A 19,169-nucleotide genomic window follows, 5' to 3' on the forward strand; every position below is an offset into this window, starting at 1 on the left:
ATGTATCGGTCATAGAATGCAACAGTGTACGCTTGGCGGCGGTTAAAATTAACTCAGCTGGTCGGTGTGCACTGGTGTTCTCGGTATACATGCCAACGGACTCACCTGAACATCTCACAGAATTTACGGAGTGTATGGGTGAGATCGCCGCCATTGTCGATGATAGCTGTGTAAGCTCAGTGTATATTTTAGGTGATTTTAACGCAAATCCATCTTCATCTTTCGGTAGTGAACTTATCAATTTTTGTACAGAACTTAACTGGCGATGTGCAGACATTGAATTATTAGGACTTAATTCTAACGCCTATACGTATGTCAGTGATGCCCACGGTTCTCACAGCTGGCTAGATCATTGTGTAGTGTCGGAAACGGCTTGGAAATCTATAACCGATGTTAGCATTATGTATGATGTATTTTGGTCAGACCACTTCCCGTTAAAAATTAATTGTAATTTAGAGGTATTTCAAAAAGAACTTGATGCTTGTGTGAATAAATGTAATAAAATTGTCTGGGGGAATAGAGACATTAATCAGATAGAATTATATAAAGAATTTTGTAATAATAGACTGAAGACAATTGACTTTCCACGCGACTATAGATTTTGTAGTGATAAGATTTGTAATAATTTAGACCATAGACGTGTTTTAGATCAAATGTATAACCAAATAACACAAGTTTTGAAGGATGCGGCATGCCATAGCTATAAAAGTACAACTAACCAGAGTAGAAAAAGAAATCTGTCCGGCTGGAATAAACACGTAAGGAAGGCTTACGAGGAGGCTCGGCTGGGCTTTAAGGTGTGGGTTTGGTATGGTAAGCCAAAAGTGGGTTTAGTTTATGACAATATGCAAAGTACCAAGAAATGTTTTAAAAACAAACTTAAATGGTGCCAAAACAATCAACAGCAGATAAGAATGGATAGTATAGCTTCATGTCATGATAAAAAAGATTTTTCCAACTTTTGGAGAAAAACCAATGCTTTAAATGTCAAGTCGAGCCTCCCCGTGAGTGTTGACGGAGTTAGTGAGCCCGCCTCGATCGCCAACCTCTTTAAAAATAGATTTTTTGTTAAATCTCCATTAAGTTCAGTCGACGACAAGACAGTGGCACAAACAACTGACCACTATCACATTAGATTTACAGCAAAAGAGGTAGCTGAAGTTATTAGAGGGATGAAACGCGGAAAGTCTCCTGGACATGACTCGCTGAGTATAGAACATCTCCAGAATGCCGGCATTCATCTACCCAGGGTACTTTCTATGTTTATCAATTTTTGTATTGGGCACTCATACCTGCCTGATGAATTGATGAGGACAATTGTAGTGCCAATAGTAAAAGACAGATCAGGTGATGCTTCTGATGCAAATAACTATAGGCCCATTTCATTGGCCACCGTAGTGTCGAAAGTACTTGACAGTTTGCTTGACAAACAACTCGGCAAACATATCTCCCTCAACGATGCTCAGTTCGGATTTAGAGCGGGCCTATCTACGGAAACGGCAATTCTTTGTGTCAAGCATACTGTAAGATATTATACCGATAGAAAGACTCCAGTATACGCATGTTTCCTCGACCTGTCGAAGGCATTCGACTTGGTGTCCTATAGGGTTTTGTGGAAGAAGCTATACGAGGCAACCACGATGCCAGGAGAGTTAATCGAGTTGTTTAAATATTGGTACAATCACCAGAGCAACGTGGTGCGATGGGCGGGCGCTTTATCGGAACCATACGGGTTGGAGTGCGGGGTGAGACAGGGAGGGCTGACGTCACCGAAGCTCTTCAGTCTGTATGTTGATCGGCTGATCGGTGCGCTCAGCGGTGCGAAGGTCGGGTGCTCGGTCGATGGGATCTTTATGAATAATATAAATTATGCGGACGACATGGTGCTACTGGCCCCATCGATCGGCGCGCTCCGAAAACTTCTCCATATATGCGAGAACTTTGCAATAGATCATGGTCTTAAATACAATGTGACCAAAACTGAATTGTTAGTTTTTCACGCTGGTAACAAATATTACTCAAATGTTCCGCCGGTTACCCTAAACGGAGTTTCTATTAAAATGGTCTCAAAATATAAGTATTTAGGTCACTGGCTAACAGCGACCCAAACGGATGAAAACGACATGGAGAGGGAACGTAGGGCGCTGTCCGTTAGGAGCAACATGCTGATTAGGAGGTTTGCTGCGTGCTCTAGGGATGTAAAATTAACCTTATTCAGAGCGTATTGCCAGTCGTTTTATACATGCAGCTTGTGGTTCAATTTTACCCAACGCGCGTACAACGCCCTACGCGTACAATATAACAACGCCTTCAGGGCACTGTTGGGGCTGCCGCGCCACTGCAGTGCGTCGGGGATGTTTGCAGAGGCGCGGGTTGATGGTTTCGCCGCGATTCGGCGCAAGCACATTGCCTCCCTGATGGAGCGGGTGCGCGGCAGCCGTAACACTATCCTGGAGGTGTTTGCGAGTCGCGTGGATAGCCCATTGTGGAAGCACTGGGTTAATGCCCATGTGCTGTTATAAAATATATTGTATGTATAAGTTATTGTTTTAGATATAAGTTATTACTAACATAGTTTTTTAAGTAAAACACTGTACTAACAATTAATGGATGTTTATCTGAAATAAATAAATTATTATTATTATTATTATTATTATTATTATTGCTAATGATACAAGTGTAAAGAAGCAGGCGCGGGGGGAGTAACGCACAATCGCCTACAATCGTGCGACGTTGCTTGTGGGAGATACAAGGTCGTGTGTTCAAAATTTAACGTAAGTAATTTTTTTCGTTGTTAATATTTTTGGTTTCAAGGACTGCTTTTAAGGCTACGATCCCCGAATATAGTTTTTAAGTATACGCTATTTAATTGTTTTTTAAATTGTATTGTCATTTTTACGTTAGACTGAGTGGTTTTTTTTGTATAACTTCTATAAATACTCACACGTGATTGGGGTAAAAAGGTCCAGTTGGTCCTTTTTACCCCACATGTTACGGATCGTCCCTTGGGAAATGAAACAAATGAGCCACAACCATCGACATCGTCAGCTTCTCAGATTGACACTGATGATACAATGGTCAATCCTCAAGAAGTTTTCTCACCCGAAGTCGTACGTCCGCTACCAAAAGCTGGTCCACGAAAATTAAACATCAACAGAAAACGTCAAACGTAAAACTGCTAATTTAACAGATACACCTGAAAAGGAAAATCTTCGAAAATAACAAGAAATTGCAAATAACAAAAAGACCAAAGGTGTAAACAAGAAGAAACAGGAAGTAAATAAAAAAGAGAAAGTTAAAAAAGCAATTTTACTAGAGTATAATAGAAATTATAGTGTTGAACACTTCCTAGCTGACAATTTACAAAATGTTGACCTAATAATTAATAAATAATTTATGACTAAAATAATCTTACTAATATGATTTTATATAATAAGGTTAAATTTGCATTCAATATAATATTTGCATGCCATACGTGGCAGAATATGTTTGTTCGTCTAATCATGTAATACCATTTGTACCATATTCTGGCAAATAAATTGATTATTATTATTATTATTATTATTATAATCCAGCTCTGATGACGAATACTTTTGCTTGATTTGCTGCGAAACCTACAGTGACAGCGTTCCAGGCGAAGGTTGGATACAATGCAATCTTTGCAAAAACTGGGCCCATGAAAAATGTATTGCAAACAGAGGTTGTGTTTACTTTGTATGTAATAATTGTGATTCAGAAAATGGTGATACTGATTAGGATAAAACAGAAATATTTCTTATAATAAGTTAGAAGATTTTTTTTTATTTAATGTTTATTTCAATTGTTTTTGTTTTAGAAGAGACATTTATGTTTAATATTCTAAAATTTTAAGTGCTGATTTGTTTAATTTTGTTCCTCAACTGAGACTGATTATTAAGTAAAGTGTTAAGGTAGTTATAAATCTTTATATATAAAAGAAAGTCGTGTTAGTTACACTATTTATAACTCAAGAACGGCTGAATCGATTTGACTGAAAATTGGTGGGCAGGTAGCTTAGAACCAGGAAAAGAACATAGGCTAATTTTTACCCCATTTTCTATTTTTCATTCCGCGCGGACGGAGTCGCGGGTAAAAGCTAGTTGGTTATAAAAATATATTTTTCCAAAAAACATATTGTTATTTGATTCAGACTGAATTAAATTTAGTTATACTTCAACGAAGAGAATATATTTTTTTTCTATAATAATGATAACCGTATTTGATTTTTGAAAACCAAATATAATTTTGATTTCCATTAAATCTTTTGGAGTTATAATTTCATGAAACCCTTTAAAATTAAGAATGAAATATTGGACCTTTTTGCCTCCTCGCTGTCCCTTTTTACCCCTACTATGGGGCAAAAAGAGACAGATGACAATGTTTAGAAAAACAGTAAAAAGATATATTTCTATAATGATGAATCAACCAAGAATTGAGCCAAACATAGTTCGATAATTGTTTGTTTCATATGTGTTGTTTATTTTGATGTAGTAGGTTTGGTTTTCATAATATAATTGGTAGAAGTGAAATTGGACCTTTTTGCCCCGCCCTACCCTACCTATATTATAAACTAGCTTTTACCCGCGACTCCGTCCGCGCGGAATAAAAAATAGAAAATTTCGTAAAAATTATCCTATGTCCGTTTCCTGGTTCTAAGCTACCTGCCCACCAATTTTCAGTCAAATCGATTCAGCCGTTCTTGAGTTATAAATAGTGTAACTAACACGACTTTCTTTTATATATATAAGATGCTGAGATGGACGATTGTTTGTTACAACGGCTCAAAGGATCTCGCTGAAATTTGGCATGGCATGTAAAACATAGTGTAGAAGAACACATAGGCAACTAACTTAATTCCGCGCGGACGGAGTCGCGGGAGACAACTAGTATTTGTTTAAATGTGAAGTTGCACTCTGGAACTATCAACATAAATGCATTAAGGCCTCAGTTCTCTGTCAATAAACAACTTGCTTCATTACATCTTCCATTATTACCTAAAAAACATGTTTTATGTAAATGTTTCGGCTATGTAAACTCAACTTTAAACACATTCTACGAATTTTAGCTAAGGTTTGTACGATGACATCAGATATTGACGCAAGCGTACGCATTCAAACCGACTGGCCTTTGGAATGCCGGCTCGATAATAGATCGTAAATCTTATATACCCAGGTCCAAAATGTTACGTATGTCACATACATGTGTTGTTGTATAATGCAGTTGTATACTTGGTTTGACCAGTGTACAGTTGTGTTTTGCTGTCAATACGTTGTGAATGTTAGATGGATAGCGTATGGATTTGGATTGTTCAATATTATTGGAAAAGTTATATGACTACTAGATTTTAAAACAAGGTGTCAAATGAGCAAGTGGCCTGATTTCGCTAAAATTGCGACTGCTGCCTGTAGACAGAAGATAGAAGGTTATATACCTAAATTTAAAGGACAAAGGAGAGGAAAACAGAGGATCGTCTCCTTATCTTTTCCGTCTTTTCCTTATTAGAAAAGAATGGACTATGAATAGAATTGGCAACCTATATTAAATCCTATAACCGTCTTCTATAAAATTGGTGTTCACAATATTTGCGTACCGGTTGCCTGATTTTAGTCCACGTACCCTTCCCACACTTTCCTTATAAAAAATCATGAGAAGGGGAAGTACATTTGACGGAGGCGGGAAAGGAAAATATTCTATTTCTGTGCATCTCCTCGTCCGTTGATTAAAGGTAGGCGACGCATCTGAAATTCTCTCAATGCGCATCGGGAGCTTCTATTTCGGAAAATTCAAGTGGCCGCAAACTCGTTTGTCACCTTATAATATCAAAAAATATATATGTACAACTAGCTGTCGCCCGCGACTCCGTCCGCGAGCAGTTAAAAAAAAATGAAAAATAGATGTTGGCCGATTCTCAGACCTACTGAATATGCTCACAAAATTTCATGAGAATCAGTCAAGCCGTTTCGGAGGAGTACGGGAATGAACATTGTGACACGAGAATTTTATATATTAGATATTTAGATATTAGTTTGGAACAGCGTATACGATTCAAGTTGATATTAAATCCAGCCCTATGCTAAACCGGTCCCAATTAAAATCCATGCCTGTAAAACAACAACGACCTAGGTCCGATATCGGGTATAGCCTTGGACACGGTCGTTGCGGGTAGATAGATATTTATGCACATAACGAGTCATGTTGAAGGTATTTTAATATCAAAACGAACGGAGTTTAATTCTACGTAGTATTCTCCGTTCAACAGGATTAAAGTTATTTGAGAGTTTTACTGCCGAAACAAAAACAATATTGTTTTCTTTGTTTTTTTGTAAAATAATAAAATGAGCGATTATCATCCTTACCACGACAAGAGTAATCCTGACTGGGTCAGAGATGGACAGTGAGTGACAAGAGGGTTAGTTTTCTTTTTCTCTATGTGGGTTTGTATGTATGAAAGATCCATTATGACTTTCAGAAACATAAACGACTTAGTCGATTTTGACGTTTAAGGTTTTATTCGATTGATATTTTTCCCTTTAGTATCATATATGTTGAGTTTTTTTTTTATTAGTGGAATAAGGGTTTTGGACAAGGAAAGTTAAAGGTAAAATCTACTTTATTTTACATATCAGTACACAATTTATAATTTAATGTTATAAACAAATGATCATTTCGAAGTCTGACTTTAACGTATTAATTACCTCATTTCTTAACATTTAACCTTCCGAGAGCTGTACTCGAATAACGATGAGGTTGGAGATTTATAATTTATTTTTATTGGTAATATGACCGTCGCGTCGGTGGCTCCGGGGTTAAGCACTTGACATGTAATTTACAGGTCATTGGTTCGAATCCCGCTATGTATCAATGCGATTTTCGATTTACATATGTACATTTATCCAACTTTCTTACGGTAAAGAAAAACATCGTGATGCTACCTGCATATATATGAGAATAAATTCAAAGCTATGTAAGAAGTCAACCTGCACTTGGCCAGCGTGGTTGACTATGGCCTGTCACCTCTAACTTGGGTAGGCTTCGAGCCCCTCGGTAGAGATGTATAGTGAGCTGGGGGTGATAATATTTATTACAATGAAATTAGTGCAATCAATGCATAAAAACACAGATTCTGTTAACTCTACACTTAATCCGTCCTTATATTTTTTCGTTTATATTATACTAGCTGTAGCCCGTGATTTCGTCCGCGCGGCTAAACTAGACTATGTCCTACATCTGTGTCAAATTTCATGAAGATCCGTTCAGCAGTTCCGGAGATACCTTCAAACAAACATCCAACCATCCATCTAAACATTCACATTTATAATATAAGTAAGATAACTATTATTTCAATGTCGTAAGACAATGAAACTATCAACAAGTATTACACAAGTAAGATCTAGCCTATATGAGCAGTGGAGCTAAACGCGTAAACCTCTAGCGTTTCATGTAATCTAGACTCTCGTGTTACCTAGCGTCAGGTTACCTAGGGCCGGTTCTCTAACTGTTTAATTCACTGAGATAATTGCGGTTACAAGTAATTAACGTAAAGTTGATATGTGGGAATTAATAACAGGCATATAATTAACTAGCTGTCGACCGCGACTTCGACCAAAACTTCGCATTGACCAAGTAAAATACTGGATAGCTAACTAACCGTTGGTTTCTGAAACAAAAATCTCTGTATAAAACATATCGTCATCCTTGTCATTTATCTTTGACAAAACAAAGATAAAATGTTTTAAACGGAGATTTTGTTCTCAGAAACCCACGGTAAAAAATAAATTAACTGACTGACAGACTTTATTTGGCAAATAATTTCCAAGTAGCTTATTTAGAACTTTGAGACTTTGTGAAACAGGTCCTAAAGTTAAAAAGAAATTTAACTTAACCTTATGAATTTGCTGAAATCCTTTTGCGGAATAATTGATTAGTAACATTATTTTAAATAATGTTTCGAAACATGTATCCAGTGAAATCCTTAGAGTTCTAACAGTGGTTGATCCCGCAACAACAATATTTGTTGTGTGCACGAATGGGCCGGCTCGACTAGTGATGGAAATGATGGCAAGGGGAAGTGAATTTGGCAGAGGAGGGGACGCGTAGGAGGAGAAATATCCTCTATCTGTGTGTCCCTTCCTCCGTTAAGTAAAGGTACATCTCTAACTGTACCTGTCAATGGGCAGGGGGAGCTTTGCTGATCGACGAATTCATGTGGTCGCATGCTCGTTTGCCACCTTATAGTATATAAAAAAATATTATTAAGTTTAGATTGATAAGGATAACGAAATAATTAAGGATAGTATTTGTTAATTTATAAATTAAATATAATACGTAGTAAGGTCGTATTTTGGAGCAAATTTGAGGTCGTAACTGAAACGGAACGTTGTCTTCACGCTCGTCTGGTAGAGGCTTTACCGGGTGGTTGAAGGTCGTTTGATAGAAATAAAAAAAAATATGTATGAATATCCTGAGTTATAAAGTTTAAATAGCAGATGTAAACTGGCTAGATTCCATGTCTTTGATAAGATTTATCTGTTTTAAATATTCATACTTTGAATTAACTATCGGTAACAACATTAGATGGAAATGATACCTTGTACAGTCGAACCTGCGATAAGCGAGAGTCCAAAGGATCGCGATATTTTTCTCACTTATAGAGGTTTCTCTTTAATCAGAATTCCTGCTTATGAAGGTCGTCCGTCGGGACTTCCATATCTTTATCTTTATCTATAGCGTAGAAGAATTTTTGTGTGGTTGACTTATGATAAATCTATGTGTTTCTGCATGGTATATATTTTTGTGAAAATTGTATGATTTTTGTAAAAATATGTAATAAATTAATTTGAATTTGAATTTGAATTTCTCGCATTTCCCGGTTTGACTGTATTCAATTCTATACCGATATTCGCAACTTATAGTCTCATTTAAACATTAACCTATCTATCTTACTAAGATTCTAAATGCGAAAGTTTGGATGGATGGATGGATGTTTGTAAGAATATATCTCTAGAACAGTCTGGAAGAACACATAGGTTACTCAATAATGTATCTTTAATACTGCGCGAACGAATTCGCGGACGACAACGATCATCGTGGCGATCTTTGGGGGAGGCCTATGCCCAGCAGTGGGCGTTACGAGGCTGAATGGATGGATGGATGGTACTAGTATATATTTCTTGCGCCAACAATCGGATGTAAAGGCGTTTATTTTATTATCATAATTGGTATGTAATTTGTCAAAATCATAACAAACATTGTCTGGTCTATTTCTGAACGTCTTGTTGATACAAAAATAAAACAAATCACGTGCACCTTTTTGGAATCCATTTGATCTTATTATACAATCAGTTAAGGTATTTTCAACTTTATGACTATCGTAATAAGAGTAATTAAAACGCACGAAAATAAATTATTTGAAAATCTGGAATGTATTGTACCATGTCATTGTAAATTAAACTTTATTACTGTGGGATAGAGTGTATTTTATCGACAGATGTTTAAAAATAAAATCGACACCCGGATTGTGTCAAGTGGGGGGCGGGGAGTGACAACTGCAGCTTGCGATGACATCTGAAATATGACTAGTTAATGCACCTTGCGTTTCCTGCACTTTTTGTATCAATAACGAAGTTGTCGAAAAGTTTTGATCCGTGTATTTCTCTGAATGTTTCAATTTCGTTTTTATAAAATTACTAGCTGTCGCCCGCGACTCCGTCTGCGCGCACTTAAAAAACAACTAAAAGGGGTATGAAAAATAGATGTTGGCCGATTCTCAGACCTACTGAATATGCTCACAAAATTTCATGAGAATCGGTCAAGCCGTTTCGGAGGAGTACGGGAACGAAAACTGTGACACGAGAATTTTATATATTAGATTGTAAAATTATAAATTTTTCCAGTGAACTTAATGTTTTCTTTAACGTGTTTTTGTTTTGTTTGCTATGTTGCTAATTAAATACGCAAGGAGCGATGGCATTTGGTTTGCAAAATGGGTAAAAGGTGTGCGGGCGCTACTGGAAATAGACTGCTCGCTTCCTGTCCCCGTGCTTGCATGCGTGCATAAAAGTAGGGTAACCAAATTACTAAAGGAGCAATGTCCTCTTTCTGTTTATCCCTTACTCTGTACTTTAAAAATGCAATCTTCTAGCTTTATTTTAAATACCTATGAGAAACAGTCACTTCGCTCTTTGACGTTTCTTCGTTTGTCACCTTGTTTGTTACGATTTTGAAGCCTTCAAGAAAAAAGCATATAATTCCTTTAAAGGCCAGCAATGCATCTACGGTTCCTTTGGTGTTGCAGATGTCTATGGGCGTCAAATCAAGTAATATTGGATAATACGCTATTCATTTTATAAAAAATATACAGGAAAGTCTCCCGAAATTGTCGTAGTAAGATCAGCAAATTATTGCTTGAATTAATCTTACTAATATTATAAACTAGCTTTTACCCGCGACTCCGTCCGCGCGGAATAAAAAATAGAAAACGGGGTAAAAATTATCCTATGTCCTTTTCCTGGTCCTAAGCTACCTGCCCACCAATTTTCAGTCATATCGATTCAGCCGTTCTTGAGTTATAAATGGTGTAACTAACACAACTTTCTTTTATATATATAGATGCGAATGTTTGGATGGATGGATGTTTGTTTGAAGGTATCTCTGGATCGGCTCAACGAGTCTTGATGAAATTCAGCATAGACGTAGATGTCTGGAAGAACGCATAAGCTACTTATTATGTTTTGTTTAATTCGGCGGCAACAGCTATGTATAAAGCAGCAAATATGAACTCCAGTTAGATTTTGCGTATGTCCGGTTATTTTTAATTTCGTATAGTAACACTATTGCTTCGTTACTTTATCTTAACTAGCGATCGACCGCGCCGCCGCTCGCTGTATATGGCAACAAATTATAATTATTTTATTCGATCGCAGGCAAAGATTGCAAATAACGCTTCTAACCTTGGTTCGGTTGAAAATTTTACATAAAAATAAACTACAGAATACATGAAAATGGATCAATCCGGAGCGGAGTTACAAAGTAACAAAAAAAAACATACAGATGAATTGTGAACTTCCTCCTTTTTAAAGTCGGCTAAAAAAATACCTTGCAAAAGATTTAAACTTATGATTTATTTTCATTCCATGTGCAGAAAAACAAAATGAAATCCCACTCTCTGTTTCGATTAAAGTTGCCTTGTATACGAAGAACCTTAAAGCAGTATGTTATAACTTATATTTTGTACTTCTATTTCCAGAGTGGCGAGCAACACCCCCCACTTGGTCAGTCTGGGCACCGGCCGCCTCAGTACTGCTGTCACACTGCATCCCATCAAACAAGGTGATAACAATGTCAATAACGATACGATACGATTAGTAAAAAAAAACTTGAGAGGTGTGTTGGGACACCCGGATGGAACGAAATTCCTTTCGATTAATTAGTGAAGGAACCAATGTTTATTCTATGAATAAAAAACTTAAGTCTTCACAAGAAGTACATTTTATTTCTATGAATTTTCGTTATATATTGTCACGTCGTTGCCATGGTGAAGTAGCGCTCATTCGTCGTTAACATACTTACTATAGCAAAAAGTGTCGTGACAACTTTTCGTAAGAATTTTTTCCGTCTAGCCCCCTTTCACAACGCGCGATAAGGAACTTCATTCCAAAAAAAGAAAAAACAGAGTTATGTCTGTTAAATCACACTAGAACAATAGTTGTAACAGGGCCTAGCACGAATGTTTATGAGAACGTTTTCGTAACATCCTCGACAAAATTTGTTTAAAAATTAAGGCATTCTACCGGGCGTAAAATTCACTAACAAATCTCATACAATATTTGACATAAGAAGGCGCATATCGCAAATACTCGTGGTAGGCCCTATGAAAGGTACATGACAATATTCATTGATAAAGCTAAAGGGATATTTAAACGATCAAAATTTCTGTGAAACTTAATGTGTTTGTCAAATTATTATTAAAAGCTTGAGCAAACAAAACTTTACTGAATTACTTTTAAAAAGGGATTCCATAGTCCAATTTTTTTTGTAACCTATACTCTCGACAACGACCAATAAATTTTGATACTTGAATTCCACGCTCAATTTGTATCATAATCTTGGTCCTCTTCCCAGGTCGTGTGACAATCGGCTCGGATCCAACATGCGACATATACGTGGTAGGCACCGGTGTTGCCAGCGTGCACTGCCGCGTCGAGAACTCGCACGGTGTTGTCACACTCTATCCTCTTAGTGGAAGTACACTGTTAGATGGCTTACCAGTGGAAAAGCCCACTAGATTGTCTCAAGGTATGTATCAAAGTTAGACGATGTAATTAGATTAAATAAAATGAACTTATCCAATGTAAAACATGATTACTTAGCGTGAGTTTCTGAGACCACCATTTATGTATAAAACATATCGACGGCAGAAAGCGTAAACGCTGTAACCCCGAAAGTGTGAACTTTACAGGAGAGCCAAAAAATGATAACTCGTGAGCTGATACGCCTACAAGCATGCGGTATTTAGCAATGTTGTGTAGTTTGTGCTAACCTATAATAAAATCATTATCGTTTGATAATGGGTGAAATTATTAACGTGTGAAAAACATATTCGAGATTTCAAGGGTTACAGCGTTTATGCTTTCTAGCGTCGATATCGTCATCTCTGTCATTATCTTTGACCTTGGTCTCAGAAACCCACGGTGAATTGTTCTTTTGTAGATTTTTAATTGTATTATCCTAAAAGTGTTAAATGGCTTTTTACATTTACATAGATTAATTAAAGCAAAGAAAGGAAAAAAACATTTAATGCCACACAAAAGATATAAAATAAAATAAAACACATACATACAAGGCACAAACTTGGTACAATAGTGTGGCAAAAGGGAGTCGGCTCAGCGAATAATTAACAATTTTACTGTTTTTTTTTTTCTTGTAAAGCAATTGAAAATAATTAATTATAAATAAATAAAATAAAATAAAATAATTGGTTTGGTTAATACTAATATATATATAAATAATAATTTGGTTTATTAGTCTGTGCAAAAACTAATAGGCATTCCTTTCATGAGCTTTGAAAAAATAGAGGTTAAATAAACAATACGTTGTATTTGATTTGGCAGAATTAACTTACATATGAAAAATATTTTGGGTTAGGAACGTCGGTGGCTCAGGGGTTAAGCACATGACGTATAATCTGCAGGTCCTGGGTTCCAATCCCGCCATGAACCTATATGCTTTTCGATTTATATATGTACATTAATCCGACGTCCTTACGATGAAGGAAAACATCGTGATGTAAGCTGCACATATCTGAGAAAAAACACAAAGATGTGTGAAGTCAACCTACACTGGGCCAGTGTGGTTGACTATGGCCTAGTCATCCCTAACTTAGGGTAGGCTGCAAGCCCCTCAGTGGGGACGTATAGTGAGCTGATGATGATCTTAGCTAATAAACCAAATTAAAGTACAATTTATCCCTATTTCCAGGTAGTATGTTAACAATCGGCCGGTCTAACTATCTCCGTTTCAATCATCCTGAGGAAGCCAAGCTGATGAAGTCAGTTTTACCATCAGGTCACGTCTCCATGGCACCCATACAGTTCCAGCCTAACGAGCAGTGTCTACCTCCGGGTAAGGTTACTGACGCACTTGGAGTTAACTAAAAACAACCCTTAGTGTAGATTTCTCATATTAAAAGTAAGGCCATTTAAAGGTCATTCTCAAGGTCATCAGACATTTACAGTATTTTGTTAAATTGCGTATTTGTGTCTATAAAATAATTTCAATGTTTACATTTTTATTAAATAATTTTATCAAATAAAAACACAAATTAATCCAGAGACAAATATGTCTATCTTGTCTTGATATAAATAGCAGTTCTTTCACGGTCATAGAGAACTTTTAGACATTTTATTTTGCACAGATTAAATATTTGTTACCAAAAAAAAAAGCATTACCATCAACAGATTTTTTTGACGAAAAATTGACAAATTCTCTTGCTTACTATTATCATAAATTTTTATGAATATTAAGTTGGGAAAGTAATATTTTTTTTTAATCTATTTTTCTTTTATAATTCAGGTTATATCAATCATCATACAGAACCATCACAATGTTACCAAACAAACATACAAAAGATCTATAAAGATACAACATTATCACAATTAGATCAAGAACTTGATATGACACTAAAAGAAATGTCCAGAAAAAAACCACCTCTAGTCCCAAAAAAACCATTCAGAGACCTAGACCAATCGGACTCTAATTCAGATCAAGAAACGAGACCTAAAATGTCAGGTATAATGGCGAAAGTATCTAAATTCGAATATTATGCTAAACAACAAAAATGTGTGGGTAGAAGTCAATTTTATACGTCAAATGATAATGAAATATCACCGAAAGTATTTAGTTCCAACTCTTTAACAGTAAATACACCAGCCAAAGATGTATTAGGAGGTAAAAATGTTCCCAATTATATGACGAAATTCAAACACGAACAGAAAATGATCGTGTTAAGTGAGAACAATCTAGAAACGAAGAATTCTTACTCCAACATAGCTGTTAGAAATAAAACTAAAATTGAGGATATCGTAAGAAATTTCGATGACACTAATAAACTACCTAAAAAGATAAACAATGAAATGAGATCGGAAAATGTCTATGGTCGTATAAATAAAGATTGCGAATCTAAAAGTAATTTGGATTGTAAGAACAATCTGGAAGGGGAGGAATGTTCTAGAAGGGATCAGAAAGGGATTGTGACGTCATCGTATGACAGGAGTCCACAATATATGCCTGTTTATAGCAACTGTCAATATGACAGAAGTGCAGATGCCGAAAATATGAGAATAAAGGTACGTATTTTTACATATAAAACTATGTATTGGTTACTTTTTCAATTTTCTGTTTAGTTGTATTGTTATTTCTAGAGCAGCTTTCGCCCGCGACTCCGTCCGCACGAAATAAAAAAAACTTAATAAGTAGCCTATGTGTTCTTCCAGACTATGTTCTACATGTGTGCCAAATTTCATCAAAATCCTTTGAGCTGTTATGGAGATATCTTCAAACAAACATCCATCCATCTAAACATTCGCATTTATAATATTAGTAAGATTAAGTAGTTATTACTAGAAAATTAGATGACTAATAATTTTTATAGTAAAGTTTATTGTTATATAAAGTAGAACCCAGTTAAGCGAGAAACCTCTATAAGCGAGAGTTATTGTCCCGCCTAACAGACAACCTCTTTAGACGAGAAACTTTTCTTACCTGATATACTGCGATAAAGTTTTACTACTTAGTTTTAAATTAAATCATAATGCTAGTTATTAATACATTTTCGCAAGTTTAAATTCTGGTTAACTACATCTAGTGTAAATTATCACATAACATAGTTCAGATTTTTCATTCACGAGACCTTTTTAATTCAATCTACACAGATAATAGATAAAATTAAATGAGTAAGTAATTGAAATTAAGGAAACAATAGCGTTATCTAAAGATATCGTTTGACGTAATGATAAATTATTGCGGCTCTTTATGCGACAAAACTTGGCAGTTTGTTAACGAACCTTTGTCTAGATTCACGCAAATTCAAAATTCTTGTGGCAACTGTCAATTGTTGACAATGTCCAGTAATGTCAAACGCGCGAAAACAAAGTGTATATTTGATTTTTTCCGAGTTGTGATGTAGGATTGAATAGTGCTTTTATTTTTTAAGTGTGTGTGTTTTAAAAAAAACAAAATGATGTACAAAACCGTTCACTCGACGGATAAAAAACAAAATTCACAAAGTAGTCTTTTAAAATTATTCATCAAAACGGTAAAACAAAATACATTCGCGTTAAAAGAGTTAAAATTTTCCATAGAGAAAAATAAATTGCAGAACGACAATGATAAAATGTTTGAACTGACGAATTCCGTTAACGAAAAATTGGAGGTAGTTCATAAACTTCGAAACGACATTAAAATATATCGAACAATAAATACTGTTTTAACGAATCATTACATAAAAGAAACTAGAGACCACGAGAATACCATAGATAATAAAATAATAAAACTACAGGCACAAATAAAACAATCCTATGACGATTTAAAAACGCAGATATCCAAAATGACGGACGTTAAATGTGTTGCCAGTAACGAAAAAAAATCCGCGCCAATACAGAACAGTAATGTTTTTCTAGTTGGCAATGATTTTAAATATAATCAAGTTAACGAATTCAAATTTAAAACTGAAATTTACAATAATATCCTTAAAAAGATCGATAAACTTTTTGGAGGCATGGTAAGTCTTAAATACACTGCATTATGACAAAAACTAAAAATGGTTATTTGTACCTATTTTCGGTTCAGATCGATTTTTTTAATTTAATTTTTAACACATTAAAAAGTACTTACTTTAAAACTATACCGAATAGATACACGGTACCCAAATATATTATCAAAATAATCAACATAGATAATAATCAGTACGTAATGTGTAATTAGTTTAAATGCTTTATTTAATCAGTGTGTGCTATCAAACGCATCGTGTTAGTACTCATAGTTGACTTCTATACCAGGCTTACCAGGATAGAATCAAAGAAGAAGAACAGAAGGAGGCAGAAACTGCTCGATTGGAGGAAATACTCAATATGTGTGCGGAATATGAACGACAAATAGCCACAGGTATGTTCCAAATAGACATTATTAACTAGCTATAAATAATGCTAGCTATAAAAAATCTCACTCTAATGGCTTTTTGTGTTTTTTTTGGTATTTTCAATAAATACACTCTTACTTATATCCTTTGACATTGGTAGATCCCGCAACAACAATATTTGTTAGGTGTATGGATTGGCTTCGACCTCTGAAATACCACGACCTCACAGAAGACAGGCCTCAAGTGGAAGCAATTCCGCGTACAGTCTGATGAGTGTGGTGCCGGAGGCCTAATTTTAGTCCTCTTTCCTTTTCCGTCCATTTTCTTATTAGGAAAGGATGGGAAGGGGAAGTGGATTTGGCGGAAGAGGGGACACATAGGAAGGAGAAATATCCTCTTTATGTGCGTCCCCTTCTCCATTGATTAAAGGTTGGCAACGCATCTGCATTTGCGGATGTCGCTATTTCGGCGAATCCAAGTGGCCGTTTGCTCGTTTGCCACCTTATGATATAAAAAAAAATCCTTTTTCACAATTCATTATAATTTTTTTATGTCTTTCTGTATCTTTGTAGCTAATAATCAAATTGCTACAACTTGATAAAAATACTCGTAACCTATTGACATATATTTTTATCATAATCTTTTGTTTATTAATTGGTATTGTAGTAATTCTATATATTATTTTATGATCAGAGCAAATACAGTCGAACCTTGATAAGCGAGAGTCCAACAGACAGCGATATTTTTCTCGCTTATAAACGTTTCTTTTTAATCCGAGTTTCACACTTATGGAGATTGTCCGTAAGGACCGGTTAATAACTCTCGCTAATAGAGGTTTCTCGCTTATCCAGGTTCGACTGTATTTGGTAGTTCTTATATATTGATGTTATGTATTTATTAAAATGAATAAAAACGATGTTTTTTTTTTCGATGTTTGTAACGATGAGTAATAAAATGCAATGTTAATGAAATGTTATTTTTGTTGTTACAGGCAACCCTATTACTCCTACCGAAAAGAGGTCACACAATAAAATTATCACAAACGGGTCTCTACCGCGTAGTGTTGCCCTCAACAACCCCAATTTTATACAGACCAGTGACGGATACTACAAGTAAGTTTGAATAAAAAATATTTGGATAAAAATATATGAAAAAAGAAAATTATAGTGTGTTATATTGTGTTTATTTTTCTATTACTAGAATTACCCAACGCTTTTTTGTAACTACTAGAAAGTACGAAATAATGTCATATCTTGAGATACCAACATAAAAAAGTAAAAAAAAAATGTGTTTTGTCATATAGTTTTCACTATCCATTTCTACTTTAACTCATTTAGAATAAGAGGGAAAATGTAACGCAGTCGAACCTGGATAAGCGAGAAATCATTATTAGCGAGAGTTAATGTCGGGTTTCGACGGAAGACCTTCATAAGCGAGAAACTCGGGTTAGAGAAAAACTCTATAAGCGAGAAAAATATCCTGGTCCATTGGATTCTCGCTTATCCACATTCGACTATATTTAAAATGCAACTTGACTTATTAGTTGTTTGATTTCTAGATTCGATACTAGCAATAGAAATACATCAATGAATAACTCATTACCTCACCAAAGGAATCTATCTAGTTATGAAAATTTTGATGACACACAATCACCATCAAAACTAGATCAAATGACACCAGAAGTGACTATCGGAGATAATATCGGTCGTATGGACGAAATAGGAATACCAATATTCGATGATGAATTCACAGAAGTATCTAGTCCTATATTAATAAGGAAAAACGGTGAAACATCATCACCTATTAATAGTCCATACGAAAATTTATATTTCAAAAATAACTACACAAATTTCAAACCGAAATCACCAAACACCCAAAGTCCTAGAACAAGAATAAAAACAAGCTTCGCACATAAGAATCTCTCTCCGCAATATTTTGTATTTCCAACAGAAACAAATTTCAATCCAGATAAACTAAATCCTAATAACCAAGATATAGAAAAGACTAAATGTAGTGGAATAGAAAAACAGCTAAGTCTAGAAGACGAAATACCAATGATCGATGATTCAGATTTGGCTAACGATCTAGAATTCAGATATTCAAAAGTATACAATGATAAAATAGAAAATAATACAATTGATACTAAAGAAAATATTCCAAGTCCAGTAGAATTTGATATAGAACAGACAATTATTAAAAATAAAAGCTTTGATGATGTTAAGAAAGAATTAATGGCTGATATTCCTGAATTAGAAGAATTCGAAAATGATCTTAAAGATAATAAAAAACGGGATAAAATAATTAAAAATATAACAGAGGATGTTAGGAAAATGGATTTGGAAGCAAGTTCAATAGACAGTGCTGTTTTAGATGAAAATATAGATGATTTGAAATCAAAATATGATACTTTGAAAGAAAAAAGAAAAAAATTGGTTGCAGATATTCATGAATTGAAATGTAAAATGTCGGAAATAAGGTCACAGGAAGATGATATTTTACGTGAGGTGAGTTTTCAGTA

The 19,169-nt window shown here is 35.1% G+C and overlaps 1 protein-coding gene across 1 annotated transcript in view; it reads left to right on the forward strand.

The window, feature by feature from the left end:
* The window catches only part of LOC106712195 (pleckstrin homology-like domain family B member 1), a 76,040-nt gene that overhangs the window by 35,160 nt on the left and 21,711 nt on the right, over window positions 1-19,169 (forward strand). Inside the window, exons 3-9 of the mRNA XM_045684811.1 lie at window positions 11,264-11,346; window positions 12,139-12,312; window positions 13,495-13,638; window positions 14,089-14,861; window positions 16,572-16,677; window positions 17,643-17,763; window positions 18,210-19,155. Coding sequence (XP_045540767.1) covers window positions 11,264-11,346; window positions 12,139-12,312; window positions 13,495-13,638; window positions 14,089-14,861; window positions 16,572-16,677; window positions 17,643-17,763; window positions 18,210-19,155 — 2,347 coding nt within the window. The remainder of the gene's footprint in view (window positions 1-11,263; window positions 11,347-12,138; window positions 12,313-13,494; window positions 13,639-14,088; window positions 14,862-16,571; window positions 16,678-17,642; window positions 17,764-18,209; window positions 19,156-19,169) is intronic.

Source organism: Papilio machaon, chromosome 27, assembly GCF_912999745.1.
Source record: "Papilio machaon chromosome 27, ilPapMach1.1, whole genome shotgun sequence".
In the NCBI taxonomy this organism is placed as follows: domain Eukaryota; kingdom Metazoa; phylum Arthropoda; class Insecta; order Lepidoptera; family Papilionidae; genus Papilio; species Papilio machaon.